The following is a 14,972-nucleotide window of genomic DNA, read 5'->3' as shown; positions in this document are numbered from 1 at the left end:
ACGAGTTGTTTTTTCCAAAAATCCTTTCTTTTTGGCGAATCGCTTCACGTAAAAGTCTCATAACACCCAAATAGTAGTCCTTATTAACTGTCTGGCCTTTTGGCGAAAATTGGTGGTGTACAATGCCGTTGTAATGTATAAAAGCCGTGAGCATCGCTTTCTTTTAAAGCTGAAAACGATGTGGTTTTTTGTCATGTGTCATTCGGCACTCACTCGTTCGATGTGTGGATTGCCTATCGTACTCATAAACCACGTCCCGTCTTCAGTAATGTTGCGTTTGATGAATGTTGGGTCGGATTCACCCTCGGCAATCATGTCTTTGAAGATATCAATGCGGTCCCTTTTTTTCATGAAATTCAAGCCCTTTGGAACCAACAACCAACATTGCAAGAACACGGGGCCAGACTCAAATTTTTAACTACAATGACTCTATAGCTGTGTGGGGTAGCTTTGAGGTCAACTGCTTTGACCCGGATCCCGTTCCTTTCTGCAGCCATCAAAGCCACGGTTAGCAAATATTAACTATTAAGCGAGCCTGACAGGCTGAGAGACGCTGCAGATGGAGAAAACTGATGTTACCTGTCATTTCCGACTGACTGTCGCAGATCCTCCTATCATTAAGCAGAAGAGACTGTAGGCAGCTGGTTGGAATGATGACGGGCCACTTTCTATGGGCGAAGCTCATGGAAAAGGTAGGCATCTCAGACAGTGCACTCTGCCCAGCATGTGGAGAAGAGGATGAGACGGCGGATCACTTTCTGTGCGTCTGCCCAGGCTTCGCTTGAATCACGCTTGAGGTCTTTGGCACTGATGTGTTAAGAAGCGACCAACTTGGCTCCTTGACACCAGAAGATCTGCTCAGATTTTTTCAGAGGTCGGGTAGATTTAAAGAAAATTAAAAAGGCAACCCGAGCGCAGTACAATGGACTTAATGTTGTCTGAGTGCTGTACTTGCTAGTCTGCCTGGACAAAGAAAAAACTATAATGACCTGAATGGATCCATAAGCAATCTTCAATCTCTATTCCTGCTCTCTAATGGTTAATTTGCTGTCATTGATCAACTTTTCTTTCACTTTCTTAATGATTTTATCCATGATGAAAAGATTTTTAGAGGTGTTCTTCTTAGCAGACCGTTGTTCGGCTCTGATCGACACACTTGGGATGTGTTTAAAAAACTGAGTAGAGTATTGACGATATCTGCTTTCATTTCCTTGACTGTGTGTGAAAATATGTCTTGAACAGCTTCACAGTGGTTTAGGTTTATTTGGATATGTCTCATTAGCTTTTATTTGACAGAGCTCTCCTAAACACTGGACACCTGCAGCTCCCAATGATGTGGTTGATGTTCTTCTTTCTCTCTGCCTCGCAGAGCACACATTTCGGCTGCTCTAGCGAAGTGGCCGTCAGTACCACATTTTCTGCACAAAACTCAGCCAATGACACTTCGTTGCCATCTGAACAACCATTGATTGGACGAGTGACTCCGAATTCAGCAGATCTGCCAAGTGACGTGACAGTCGAAGTTCCCTTTACAATTTTCTTATTCACCACAGTTAAAGAGCAAACCTGGTAAATCTATCAACCTTGAATTTTATCAGCCTCGATGGGCTCACGATCTATTCTGAAGCATTCATGTCACTCGTAAATGGCTGTTTCTTAACATTTCTAAGACTTCTGCATCAGTGAATACAAAATTTAAACCTCGTTTTTGCAAATTTCAAACCCAGTTTAAAACTGTAAAAAATCGAAAACACGCCCAGAGTTAGATTGACTCAAGTCCGCTTAACTTTTACAAATATCAAAAAAATGCGATACAATTTCGGTAGGAATATGAATCACAGATGTGACAACCGATTAAAAAAAAAAACTCAACTCTAATCAGTTCACTTCACAATCAAAAGATACTCATATGGCTTACATTGAGGTTAAAGGGAATTCCCGCTAAGGTAATCCACCTCATCAGAACCCTTTATGAGAACTCCGAACTGGTAGTGCTCCACAACGGCAACATGGAGTTTTATCAGACATCACCTTGACTTCGCCGATGACCGACATGCAAGCGTAGGCGGAGAGACTAGTCACGCTGGCACGCACTGTCGGACTGGAGATCAACATCGCCAAGATCAAGGTTATGAGAGTCAAAGTCAACCACAATGAAGCAAGACCTACTATATAATGGTTGACAGGTGTCTGGTGGAATTGGGCGAAAGCTTCTGCTACCTCCAGTAGATGAAGATGTCAACTGCAGTTAAACAAATCAAGGTTGATATTTGGGGAATGCATGCTGCAAGGGCGAGTTCGCGAATGTCCAGGCGCACTAAACTGCGAATATTCAGCTCATTGGTGAAATCTTTATTGTTGCACGGAATTGAAACATGGCGGGTCTCCAGCACCATCACACAGATGATACAATCTTTCGTCAACAAATGCCTCCACATCATCTGTAGACTATTCTGGCCGAACACCATCATCAATCACGCACTGTGAAGATTAACGAATGAGGAGCCCATCCTATGGCAAATCAAACGCAGAAAGTGGCAATGGATGGGTCACACGCTTCAAAACTACCAGATAGCATCACAGGAATGAGACTGGAGTGGAAGTGAGCAGATGTCGCGGCTGGCCAAAAAATAATTGGAGAAGTTCGATGTTTGGCGAACTCGCAGATGCCGACAGCGCATGGGACGGCGCAAAAACAACATCCCAGAACCGTGTACGATGGAAGAGTTTTGTCGAGGCGGTGTGCACAAGGGTGTAAAAAAATCAGTTCACTTAGAGCGTCATTTGGCGGTTCTTCTAGGAACTTTTTGATCAAAGTACAATTTTATAACTCCTAAACACCCAAAAGGCGCACGCCCCTACCTCTTCGCAGGCTTGGTTTGTATATGCGAATACTTCAGTAAACTTCTGATTGACCAATTAGAATATACATACATATACACACATCCACATCAGTATATATATTTAATTTTGTGTAAAAGTGTATATTTGTATGTAGCGATCCCATTCATATTAGTCCTTTTTAACCGCTTTAACCAATCTCTTTGTTCCTCTGTCTTGCTAAACTGAATTAAGGGCATGAATGGGCGACAGAACATAGACGACTTCACACGTGCACGGACGATGCTCACATAGCTTCTCGCTTAGGAAACAAGCAAGCACTCCTCGTGCGGCCACACTAGTGAATGAATGTGAGCTGGTGTGAATGAACACACACTTCATGTGAGGGACCGCAAGAATTCAAAGCGGCAAAACCACTAATAGCTACACGAACGCTGTCGATGCTCGCTCACAACATTGCACACCTCACACTCGGGTATAGCATATAAATACATATTTACCTGTATGTATGTGTACAAACGAGTAGTATTCTCATGGAATGCCTGTCTTTGTGCATGTATGCATGTGCGCACATTGAAGAGTATTGACACTTCCGCTCTAATTACTATGATTTTATATGTTTTGCTAAAAAAATTCAATAGAATTTTGTACTATATTACTTGCATGGCATGTATGTAGGTAGCACTCATATGGGTATTGATTGGAAACGACAATCAAGTGTCTGGTAGCGCTCTGCCCTGCAACAAACTCACAGTTTATGATACGCCCGAGTAACCCCAAAATAGAGCGTTGACCAACTAATAAGCCAGCAGGCGCTTATACTTTTACCCACAAGCAACTCGTACACACACACATACAGACATATTTGTGAGTAAGGAGGGATAGGTGAGCTTGTTAGCCAAGTGAAGTTCGTGTATGGGTGTGTGCATCCTCACGTGTTGTCACGTTGATGATGTATTTTGGTAGATAAAACTTAGTGTTCGTTATGATCAAAGCTGTAGGACGCTTTAAAGTTTGCGTTGCTGTGAGTAATTAGATTTTATTTTTGTATTCGGTGTACTTCTGGTGCATTAAGGTTTAATGACTATACTTAAATGATTATTATATCGAGTAGGGTATAAACATATATGCACATTAGGGTGGTCCACAAAACAAGTTATGGTTCTTCCGACGGAATCGAAAACTTTATTATATTTTAAGGCTTCGGAACTCGCTTAAGACTCCAAATAAAGCGCTCGAGGTGCTAGTCAACGTGCCTGCTACAAGCCTGGTAAGAACATAATTGGCGCCGCTTCAGCGCTTAGACTTAATAGTATGACACTGTGGAAGACTCGGCGGTTAGATCACGCTTATACTACTTACATGAGTAGTTATAATCAAGAAATTGACTACTCTTTTCCAAAAACCACCTTCAACATGCTCTTCAAGACTAGTATTCCGTCTAGAGAGTGGCAAACTCAACTCGGCTTTAAACTATGCATCCCTCCACATATGGAGAGAGACGCACGGCACAAATAGGAGGAGGATCTCGGCCAAAGACCTAACAGAAGTGTATGCGCCAATGAATTAAGAGCTATCGGTTCGACTTCCGCACTACTGTAGCGTTTACCAGGCAGAAGTCTTAGCCATCAAGAAGGTAACTGTAACCTTATAACACACGCCATAACTAAACCGACGATAAATATCTTCTCGGATAGCCAGGCGGCCATCAAATCAATGGAGCCAGTTATACTAAGATCAAAGGTTGTTCAGGAATACTTGGCTGTTCTAAATGATATTAGCACCGTCTTCAAGATCAGTCTTATATGGGTTGTGGGACATAAAGAAATTGAAGGAAATTGCATGGCCGATGAGCTGGCCAGAAAGGGTACTAATCTTACACTGCTTGAAAACAAAGGCAATATTGGAATTTTAATGATAACTTCAGGATAAAAAATAATATTCTCTGCGTGGCTAATAAGTTGTAGAGAGAGAGAAAAAAAAAACTTGTGTTACAGACAGGCTATTTTGGCTGCAAATATTGTAGATAAGAAAAGGCCCGGTGAATCGCTCAACCTCTCAAGACAGAACATCTCGCAGGTCGTGTTACTCTTCTAGGCTAGGAGTAACATATTTTCTCATGAATTATGCAGCAGTTGTAGAGACGAGGAAAAGGAAAAAACAGTAGAACACCTCTATAATTGTTCAGCCTTAGCTAGGAGTAGAGCCAGGTTGGAAAATAGCATTTTGACCCTCTTACGGAACTATCCGAGGTTGGGATGAAACCTATCCTACGCTTCATTAGAGCATCTAAATGGTTTCCTGATGAATAAGCACTGAGGTTTCCGTGAGTTGGCTATTCTAAACCGACTGCCAGAAAAACTTCACCTAACTTAAGACTTCCAAATACAGGGTGTGATTGAAAAGTAATGACCCTTACTTTTTTAAGCAGTATTATTAAACCTTTTGGCTTTTACCACTAATATTCTTCAAAATAGGACCCTTGAGCGTCAATACACCGCTGGTAGCGGCCCTTCCACTGCACGAAACATTTTTTAAACTCATCCGCCGGAAACGCGTTCAATTCGGCTGTCACAGATTTTTGGATCGCCTCGATGGAGTCGAAACGCCTCCCCTTCAGCTTTATTTTCAGGCGCGGGAACAAGAAAAAGTCCGGAGGGAACAGGTCTGGGCTGTAGGGAGGGTGGGGAAGTATCGGAACCCCCATTTTGGCCAATGCAGAGGTGCAGAGGAAGGCGGTGTGCGCCGGTGCATTGTCGTAATGAAGGGTCCAATTGTTGACGAGGTCGGACCGAACCCGGGCGACGCGGTTTTTCAGCCGAAGGAGCACTTCTTTGTAAAATGCCGCGTTAACAGGGCTTCCTGGAGGTACAAACTCCTTTTAGACGATGCCTCGAGAGTCGGAAAAGATGATCAGCATGGTTTTGACCTTGGATTTTGACATGCGCGCCTTGTTGGGTCGTGGCGACTGGCTCGTTTGCCGTTTTACCTGGGCACTGGACAGAGATTGGTCCCCGTAAGCCTCATTGAGTAGTCCAATGGTTTCGGTACTCATTTTGTTTAGCTTTACGCAAAATTTGATCGAGTAACGTTGCTCCAACGATCGCTGCATTTTCGCCACTGCAAAATCCTAACATACTTTTAAAACAGCTTTCACGCGCGGAGCGATGTTGACTGCACCGCTGTTGCCAGCGAACTGGGACCGGTTTCTAGTGAAAGAGGAAGGTCCAACGATCATTTCCCCCCACCACCCGATTCGGTTGATCGCTTGGCAGACGCTCCGCGCGGGAAGGCTCATTACTTTTCAATCAAACCCTGTAAGCTATACTTATGAAACGCTCGGGTACTCCTATTGGGTGGGCTGTTATTTAAAAGAGCTAAAGCAGCCAGTAGAGGTTCCTTTATGTGTTTTTTTTTCATGCATGACTATTCAACCGTTTTCCGGTTTGAGCCAAATCCAGAAAACTTATGCCCAGTAGATGTTTTCAATACGATTGCGACACTTAGGTGCTAAACCGAAGACATTTTTTAATAGAGCAACATCAGCTTTACAATAACATAGTATTTAGTTAGCATTTTTATGCCACTATAAATCATATCCAGTTCATTAGCATGCTTTTTCGGCATCTGTCGGCTTATTTTCATATTTCGCTTGTGAGCTCTGCTTGTCTATTGCCTAGCGAACCCGAAGTAATTCCTATTGGCGACAGTTATCCATCGCTTCATCTTGCCTAAAACATCGTTTTGAAAGTCGTAGAACTTTTCTAATTAGAATTTACCAGAGAGTATTAAAAGCTCTATGGTTTCATCAGTTCACCAACTGATTCATTCAAGTTTACAGAGATCCAATTAGCGGCACAACAACGTGCGCAACCTTTTGTATTCTCTCAGCCGTGCTTCAATGTGTTGCTCCACTGGATCCTGGAGCTTTACCGCTTTTTAGCCGCGTTTAACTATTCTCGTCATGGTCGGGTAGCGGAACGACAGTCCCGTCGTCGACGATTAGAGGATCGGGATCTTCCCATTCTCTGTGACATGCGCAGTTGTCACTATTTATTAAGTTCCAGAAGTATTTCCTCCATAGTTTAAGCACGCTCTGGATATCAATCTCCAGGTCGCCGTCTTTGTTTTTACCGGTAAAAGCCCCTGTCTTGAAACCTTCTGCAAACCGCCAAACTTTTTGGTAGAACTTTCGATCGTTTATCCTATTGGTCAGCATCTCAAGCTCCTCGCACTCATGTATTTCGGCATTTCGTTTCTTCATTCTGATATACGTCTCTCTTAATGTTTTATAAAGCTCTCATCATTTAGTGATAACGATGGCGAGTATCGTAGGCAAAGAAACAATGAAGAGTATGGGCTTTACGATGACATAGACATAGCGCAGTGAATAAAGATCCAGCAGTCTCATTGTCTGGGATATTGTCGTTGAAATGGATAGAAATACTCCGACTTTGAAAGTTTTCGAGGCGGTAAGAGCGGTTAATAACAGAAGAAGAGGATGGCCTCCTCTGGTGAGATCTGGTGGAGAAGGACTTGGCTTCACTTGGTGTACCCAACTGGCGCCCAGTTTAGAGCTTTCTTATGGCGCTTTTTTTGACAAAATTTCTGACCCATTCATACCTAGAAGTTTCTTCATAACTTGGGATATTTTTTGGAGCCTCAAAGCGAAACAGCATTTATATTCCTAAATTTTTACTTTAGTGGAGCGTAGGTCGTGAAATACTTTAGAACACCATCGGATACGGGTTTGCGCTCTGACCCTCAATTCGCTCTATGATACGCCGAGAGTTGCCATTTTGGATTCAATTGATCATCGCCAGATTATTCGAGGTCTTCCTATTGCACGCCCTTTTTGTTGGAGCGAGTTCCACCGATGTTTGGTCTCGTTCTCGTCATGCTTTCGAAGTGTGTGACCAATTCATTGTCATTTCCACTCTAAATAATTCGAAAGTTGCTCATTTTTCGCAGCCAGAAGATTCGTAGAATAAGGCATATCTAAGGATTTATCTGAATTTATTAGACTACTTTCGACACTACTTCAAAGCGGGGACAACGATGCCACGACCAATTTTATTGCGCCAGTCTGGAACTTCCCAAGCAGCACTGAAGCACCGTTTTGATACCATTATGAAACCTCCAACATACAGATATCTACACCCAGCCAGAGCTGTTGATAGAATGGACAAGGTTGAAGGGATTTAGGTTGGCGCACTGCCACAGGCTGTCGAAAAAGGAGCACCCAGTGACCTTAGACGTCTAGCTGCCAAACCCAGACATTTACAGAGAAAGTGCTCAAGAGTCTCCTTCTCTGGAAGGTCCCCACAGCTTCTGCAGTGTGGGTTGATTGGTAGGCATAGCTTTTCCGCGTGTGTGCCGATCGTCCAGTGAACACAGCTACGAGTTTCAAAATTGAATGGGGAGGAGTCCAAAGGACTCTCTGAGTCCTCCGTATATTGCACTGGGGCCAAAGGGTTTTCGAAATAGCACATGAAGAAATGGAGCTCCATCTTTTATGCGCTTTTCTGAGAAATAATTAGTGCAGTTCCCCTTTAACAACTGCCAGGAGTATGCCGATGATCGAGTAGGAGAATTCTGAGGCCAATTCAGTCCCTTCCTGGTAAGCAGCAATTTTATTTCCCTCTATGTTGTTATGTCCTGGAACCTAGATCAGAGAAATGTTACCTGCGCCCCCGAAAGATTTGATCTCCTCCTTACAGAAGTTTACTAGTTTCGTTCTGCGCCATGGCATCGTCAGAGTCTTGATCGCGGCTTGACTATCGGACAAAATGTTAGTATCTCCCTTGCTCCCGTGTTCCTTAAGCATTTTGCATGCCTGCAGCATGGCAAAGACTTCTGCCTGAAAATTACTAGCAGTATTCGGCCGTTTAAAGGAGATAGATAAATGCGCTGATTTAGAGAAAGCTCCTGCTCTGCCTCCCGATTCCATCTTGGAACCGTCAGTGAAGACAGAGGTGCAAGCTTCGGTGCAGATTTTCCTCTCAATCCAATCCTGCCTATTTGGAAAGATTGCCTCAGTACGACTCTCAAACTCTAGTTTGCGGACAGAGAGATCTGTTCGAAGTTCGGAGAATGTTAGTCTCTTGCACAAGGCAACTTTAATCGTATTGCTGTGAACTAATATGAGAAGATTTTAAGCTTAAAACGATGCCAAAGTTCAAGCCTGAAACTTTTGATGATCTGTGTAAAACTATAATCTTTGTCGTATCGCTTGAAGCGCAAGAAATTCGAAACTACTACGTTGATAATAAATCATTAAACGTTACGCATTTTTCCACAAACAAAAAAATACAAAACCAAAAAAGTATGTCCTCAGACATTTTCAAGCAACGCAGGACAATACGAAGCCACATACAACACAAATTTAACAAATTTCTAGTAACTCTGGGACATGAGTAGTTTTCAATAGACATACTCAAGTAACAAGGACACGCATGCCACACTGTTGGCACAGGACACAATGTAAGGACTCCGATGCGTGTGTGTGCGGCCACGTAGAAGCATAAAATAACAAAACATGAATGACACAACGACACGATGCATCTTCCTTTCTCACATTTCAGAGCAACTCCCATACATGCAAACATACTCGTACATATTTACAGAGGACCCACACATGCAAGCATCAGCAAACAGACGATTTGTGTACGCACTTACTGCCGCCGCTTATGCAGTGGGAGCAGCCAAGCAGCCACACACACACAAACACACATATGTAATACAAAATACTAGAAAGAGTTGATGCATAAAATGAAATCCACTTACACGGTATCGCTGGAGTTGAATCGTGCGGATCCGGCTGGTAGCCTTCCTTGGGGAAGTAGTCAATTTTTATGCAGTTGTATGTCTCGACTCCTAATTTATTGTGTGCGATTTTTATTTATTTATTTATGTATTTGTTGTTTTTTGGTTTTTAACATTTTTTTTATTTCAACATTGTTGCAGTTGCAGTATGTTGCAAGTTGTTAACGTTGTCGTCCATGTTGTTTATTGCCATTATTTTATTATTATTGCATTGTTAGTCGAATGTCACAAGTACAGTTAAATGGTTTCCATTTATTTATGTGAGCCATTGGTTGGTTGGTGGTGGTGTTTTTGTTTGCCCGCGCAGTGAAAGTGCAGCATTTTGTCGGAAAAGGAAGAAAGAGAAATTTTTATATAAATTTAAATGCTGTTAAACTGTAGGCATAAATTTTTGTCTGCTTTACATTTTTTTAACTAAATTACTCGAAGATACATGTGAAGTAATTAATTCAAAAAGAATTTTAATTTTAAAATGAAAAGGAATGCCTATTAATACAACTTTTATCCATGGCGATCCATCATTGACCATTAGTGTTGCTAGACGGGAAAATTTACACACAAGAAATATTTTTTCATAAACGAACAGAAAAATTTCAAAATGATGTTACTAAATCCAAATGAGAGGTCCATACAAACAAATCAACGCAATACTGATGTCTTGAAGCGCTTGAAGATTCTTCAAATTGCTCCATTATTCAAGATTTAATTTACGTAACTTAACCTAACTTAAGTTTGGTGGAAAGCTCTAGAGAGGGAATACAACATCAAATTACTTAGCAGAATACAAAGATCAGCCTGTGAAATAACAGTCGATGCAATCAGACCATGTCCTAGGGAGGCCCTGAACGCTCTGACACACGTTGTTCCGGTAGATCTACATATCAAGAAGATGGCAACAATGAGTGAATTTAGGTTAAATGAAGCGGGTCGCTGGAAGGAAAAAGCTCATGGCCATGCCAGTCTATTACTGTGACAAACCCAGTATACCCAGTATACCTAGTAGTGGAGCAAAGCAGGAATAGTCTCACCACCTTGAGCGAGAACCATAAAGTTACCTTAATCTGGGTCCCGGGACATCGGAGCGGACGAACTGGCAAGAAGGGGATCTGCCATGAATAACGCTCTTGCAGAATCAGTATTCACACCACTAGGTGCAGTCAAGAGTGCAATTTCGCTAAAATACCTCCGGATCGCAGATTGTAGATGGAGAGACCAGACAAAATGCAAAATTAGCAGAACGTTTCGGCCCACCTACAACCTTAAGCAATCGCCAACATTGAAAAACATGAAACGACGGGACGCTTGGAGACTAACGGCAGTCATAACTGGCTTTTGGTCTGTCGGAGAACAAGCAGCCAAAATGGGCATCCCTCACAAGACATACTGTCACAGTTGTAAACAACCGAAGAAAAAGGAAACAATCTTCCATTTCCTCTGCGAATGCCCTGCCCTATGGAAGGAGAGAATGTTAACCCTGGGCCAACCGCTGTTCGAGAATCTCGAACAACTATCTGGCTTAGACGTTAACAACCTAATAAGGTTCCTTAACCGCACAGACTGGATATAGTTACGCTGTAAATAACTGGTAAACAAGTTGGTAACGAGGATGTGGCAACAAAAAGGTGCGGTAGCGCTAGTTGAATTCTGGAAGAGTCTCCACTTAAATCAACCAACCAACCTAACTTAAATTACGAATTACTTAAGCGGACACGTAAGTTAAGTTAGGTTGAAGCGGTTGTCTACTGTGGGACACACTCAGGCTCATGGCCCATTGTGATGCCGCGTGGGGAGTTAGCCCTTATCATTCATAAAACTAAAAATCCTCCTACTTTTCAAAAATTTTGTAAGATCCGTAATTTCTACAGAGTTCGGATCTTCCAATTCATTAAAGTATTGTCCAGCCAAAATGGCGAGTCTACGTCTGGCGAGAACAGGACAGTGACACAGAAGGTGCGGCATCGCCTCTTCCTCTTCCTCGTCTAGACAACCTGTGCAGAGGTCTTGTGTTTGTACCCCCATTCTCTGGGTGCGCCTACTGCTTAGGCAGTGCCTGGTAATAACTGAAATTAGTGTGTTACGTCTGAGCTTATCTCTTCTTAGTAGAAGTTCCGTGTGTTTAGCATTGAGAGGCGGCCACAGCTGTCGGGCGATTTTGCCAGTGGCATCATTACACCACCTTTCATTTGCTCCCATTACAATTTCTTCAAAGATAAGTAGAAGTGCTGTTGGAGTAGTGCCTGTTGTGCAGAGTGCACCAAGACGTTGAATACTTTCCATGGGCTTTTTATATGTCGGTTTTCTTAGCGCAGTCCACCACACCAGAGCACCGTATAGTAATATTGGCTTCACTATAGCTGAGTAGCACCAATACGTTATAGCAGGAGATAGAACCCATGTAACTCCCAGCATCTTTTTACATGCGTATAGTCCGTTACTGACCTTGTTCTTCTTCTCTAATATATTGTACTTTCATGATAGTTTACTATCCAATTTTACCCCAAGGTACTTTGTGTGGTTTTTAAGAGTTAGCTCCACGTCGTTTGGCCTCGGGGGTCGCCAATAGGGGATCTTGTACCTTCTAGTAAAAAATATATTCGTTTTATCAGCATTTATTCCTAGGTCTGCCTGTGTTGGTCACTTGTGTACTGCTGCGAGTGTATTATTCATTATGCCTCTCTCGGTGTTTAGGTATTTGCCTTCACTATTATGGCTATGTCATCTGCATATGCTACTAGTTTCGATGCCTTCAAATTTCTTTAGTAACTCATTAGCTGCGAGTAGCCAGAGAAGTGGCGATGGAACACCACCCTGTGGCGTACCCTCGCATACTACTTTAGTGAGTTTAGCTTCGTTCCATTCTGCCCTTATTGTTCTACAACCTAACAGGTTCTTTATCCAGCGGGTTCTGTATTCGTTGTATTTAAGCCCCTTAAAATGGCTTCTCTCGACACATTGTGGAATGCACCACTAATGTCTAGAAATACACCTAAAGCATATTCCTTGTACTCTAGAGCTTTCTCTATAAATAACACTAGTGAAAGTAGCGCAGACTCTGTGGATCTGCCTTTAGTAAATGCGTGTTGTACCTTAGACATAAAGTCTGACATTCTATTTTCTCTGATGTGTGCGTCAAGGATTTTCTCAAGCGTTTCCTTCCAGATTTATATCACTTCATTTTTATCGCTCAATACATTACCATTTTTGTTCTTGCAAGCCATCAATCACGGCTGGAATTGGCTCGTGTGTTTCCTTATCTTACGGTTCATAGATCTTGTCTGTTTGCTGTGGAAATCTTGCTCTATGATTTCTAGTTCCCTTGTGATATAATCTTTTTTCTTACACTTTTTTTGGTTTTTTTTTCTTTATTTTATATTTTTTAGGGCTCTTCAAGTACTGTTTTCTTGCTTCATTCTTTGCTTGATTGAGCTCACTACATTCTGCGTCATACCATTTGTTGGTAAAGAAAGCTTTTTGGCCTATGGTTTCGTTTCCAGCACAGAGTATGGCTTCCTAAAGACCTCGCTATTTTGATGTTATATCTGCTTCTATAAATTTTCGTGCTACTTTTTCTTGTAGATTCATTCGTGATCCCTTGCTCAAGTCACAATTTGCAACACGATAAGATCTTACGTCGATTATCTAGGATATGTGCCTTTTATCTATTAATATGTGATCATTTTGATTAGCGCCATAGTGTCCTGGGAACTTCCAAGTTTGTTTGTGTGCTTCGCCTTCTCACATTAGCTCGCTCTCAAACGAATGATAGGAAGCTGCCCAGAGAATACTTGGGCTAAGTCCGGAAGTTGTGAGCTGCTTGAACCGAATGCGAAATAATTGCCCTAGACACTTCCAAACGAATGACAGTCAGGGACTTTCCCACTTGCATGGACGTGTGAAATGTTGCAATCATACGAAAACTTTTCACAAAGTTTATAGTGGAATCACCCACTCACAAGAAAGCAGAGCAGCGCAGAGTAAGTCAGAGGCCGCATGCCATTTAATTACTTCAAACTACATGAAATATGGTTAGTGTTCTGGAAAGCGGTTACTGTCGAAGAAATTAATCACTTGCACAACAACAATGACTTTGAGAAGAATGCGGCAGCTTATCAAAAATGCAATTAAGTGCGTTGTAATTAAGAGAGCAACCACGAAAACGACAACTTTGATAGAATAAAAAATAATAATTAACTCGAAATGGATACAAACCACTTTAGTGATTGTACACACATACACACACATGCACAATATGAAATGTATATCTGAGCATGTGTTTGTGCGGATTTAATATACTCATATTAAACGTAAATGCACCCTCTATTTAAAAAAATCTTTGCGGGAATCAGCTGATTCGCTGACGTAGTTAATGTTATGAAATTGAAATTTCAAAAAGACTAGCCAAGAAGCACCGAGATAATGGCCAACTCCTATAACACTCAGGCTAAAAAGTCCATTGTATTCAAAGCTATGGAAAGTAAAAGACTGTGAAGTTGCCAAGCACGATTTTATGTGGGGACGGGGGCAGCGCTCATAGGAACGTTCTACAGCCTCGTAGACGAAGTCTTTGGCCACATTATGCTTCTCTTCCGTCGGGGCGTGGGGCAAGTGAGCGAGAGGTTAAAGAATCTCGCTTTGATGCAGACTATCGTGAGACGCTCGTCCACCGGAGTGAACGACAGTACTTGGCGATGAAGCCTTTCTCCCACAAAAAATCCAACACCGAATTTGCGCTTCTTTACATGGCTGCTGTAGTACACGTAGCAAGGTCGGAGGTTTTTTTGCCTTTCCCTATCTATAGCATCTCTTGAAATGCAGTGATGTCGGCGAGGACATCAACAAAGTGGACAGGAGCACTTTCCTCATTAAGGGACCGGACATTCCAGGTGCATGCCCTCAAATCGTAACCCATAGGTAGTTCGCAGTGGTCGTCATCAGTACCGGTAAATCTCATCCGAGGTTTTGTTGTATTTTTCATTGGTGGGGACTTTTACGAGGCGAGGGACAATGACTAGGCAATGGAACGATAAGCTGTATGAGCTTTACGACGACATAGACATAGCGCAACGAATAAAGATCCAATGGCTACGTTGGCTGGGTCATGTCGTCCGACTGCATATAAACGTTCTCACTCTGAAAGTATTCGATGCGGTACCAGCTACCACCAGCTGGAAGAGGAAGAGGTAGACCTTCTCTGCGCCAGTTAGCCGAGAAAGCAACGACTGGCGTGCTTTGTTAAACTCCGCCAAATCACTTAAGTGATTATCCCACCAATCAAACAAATTAAGGAGGAAAGGAGGAGAAGTGAC

At 42.4% G+C, this 14,972-nt stretch overlaps 1 protein-coding gene across 1 annotated transcript in view; it reads right to left on the bottom strand.

Annotated features, from left to right (window-relative positions):
* LOC128856991 (uncharacterized) overlaps positions 1–14,972 on the bottom strand; it is a 61,116-nt gene that overhangs the window by 22,256 nt on the left and 23,888 nt on the right. The window contains exon 3 of the mRNA XM_054092472.1: positions 9,628–9,717. Within this exon, the coding sequence (XP_053948447.1) occupies positions 9,628–9,717 (90 nt within the window). The remainder of the gene's footprint in view (positions 1–9,627; positions 9,718–14,972) is intronic.

This window comes from Anastrepha ludens, chromosome 3 (assembly GCF_028408465.1).
Source record: "Anastrepha ludens isolate Willacy chromosome 3, idAnaLude1.1, whole genome shotgun sequence".
NCBI classification, from domain to species: domain Eukaryota; kingdom Metazoa; phylum Arthropoda; class Insecta; order Diptera; family Tephritidae; genus Anastrepha; species Anastrepha ludens.
The sequence above is the reverse complement of the archived record's forward strand: the minus strand, read 5'-3'. Positions and strand labels throughout refer to the sequence as shown.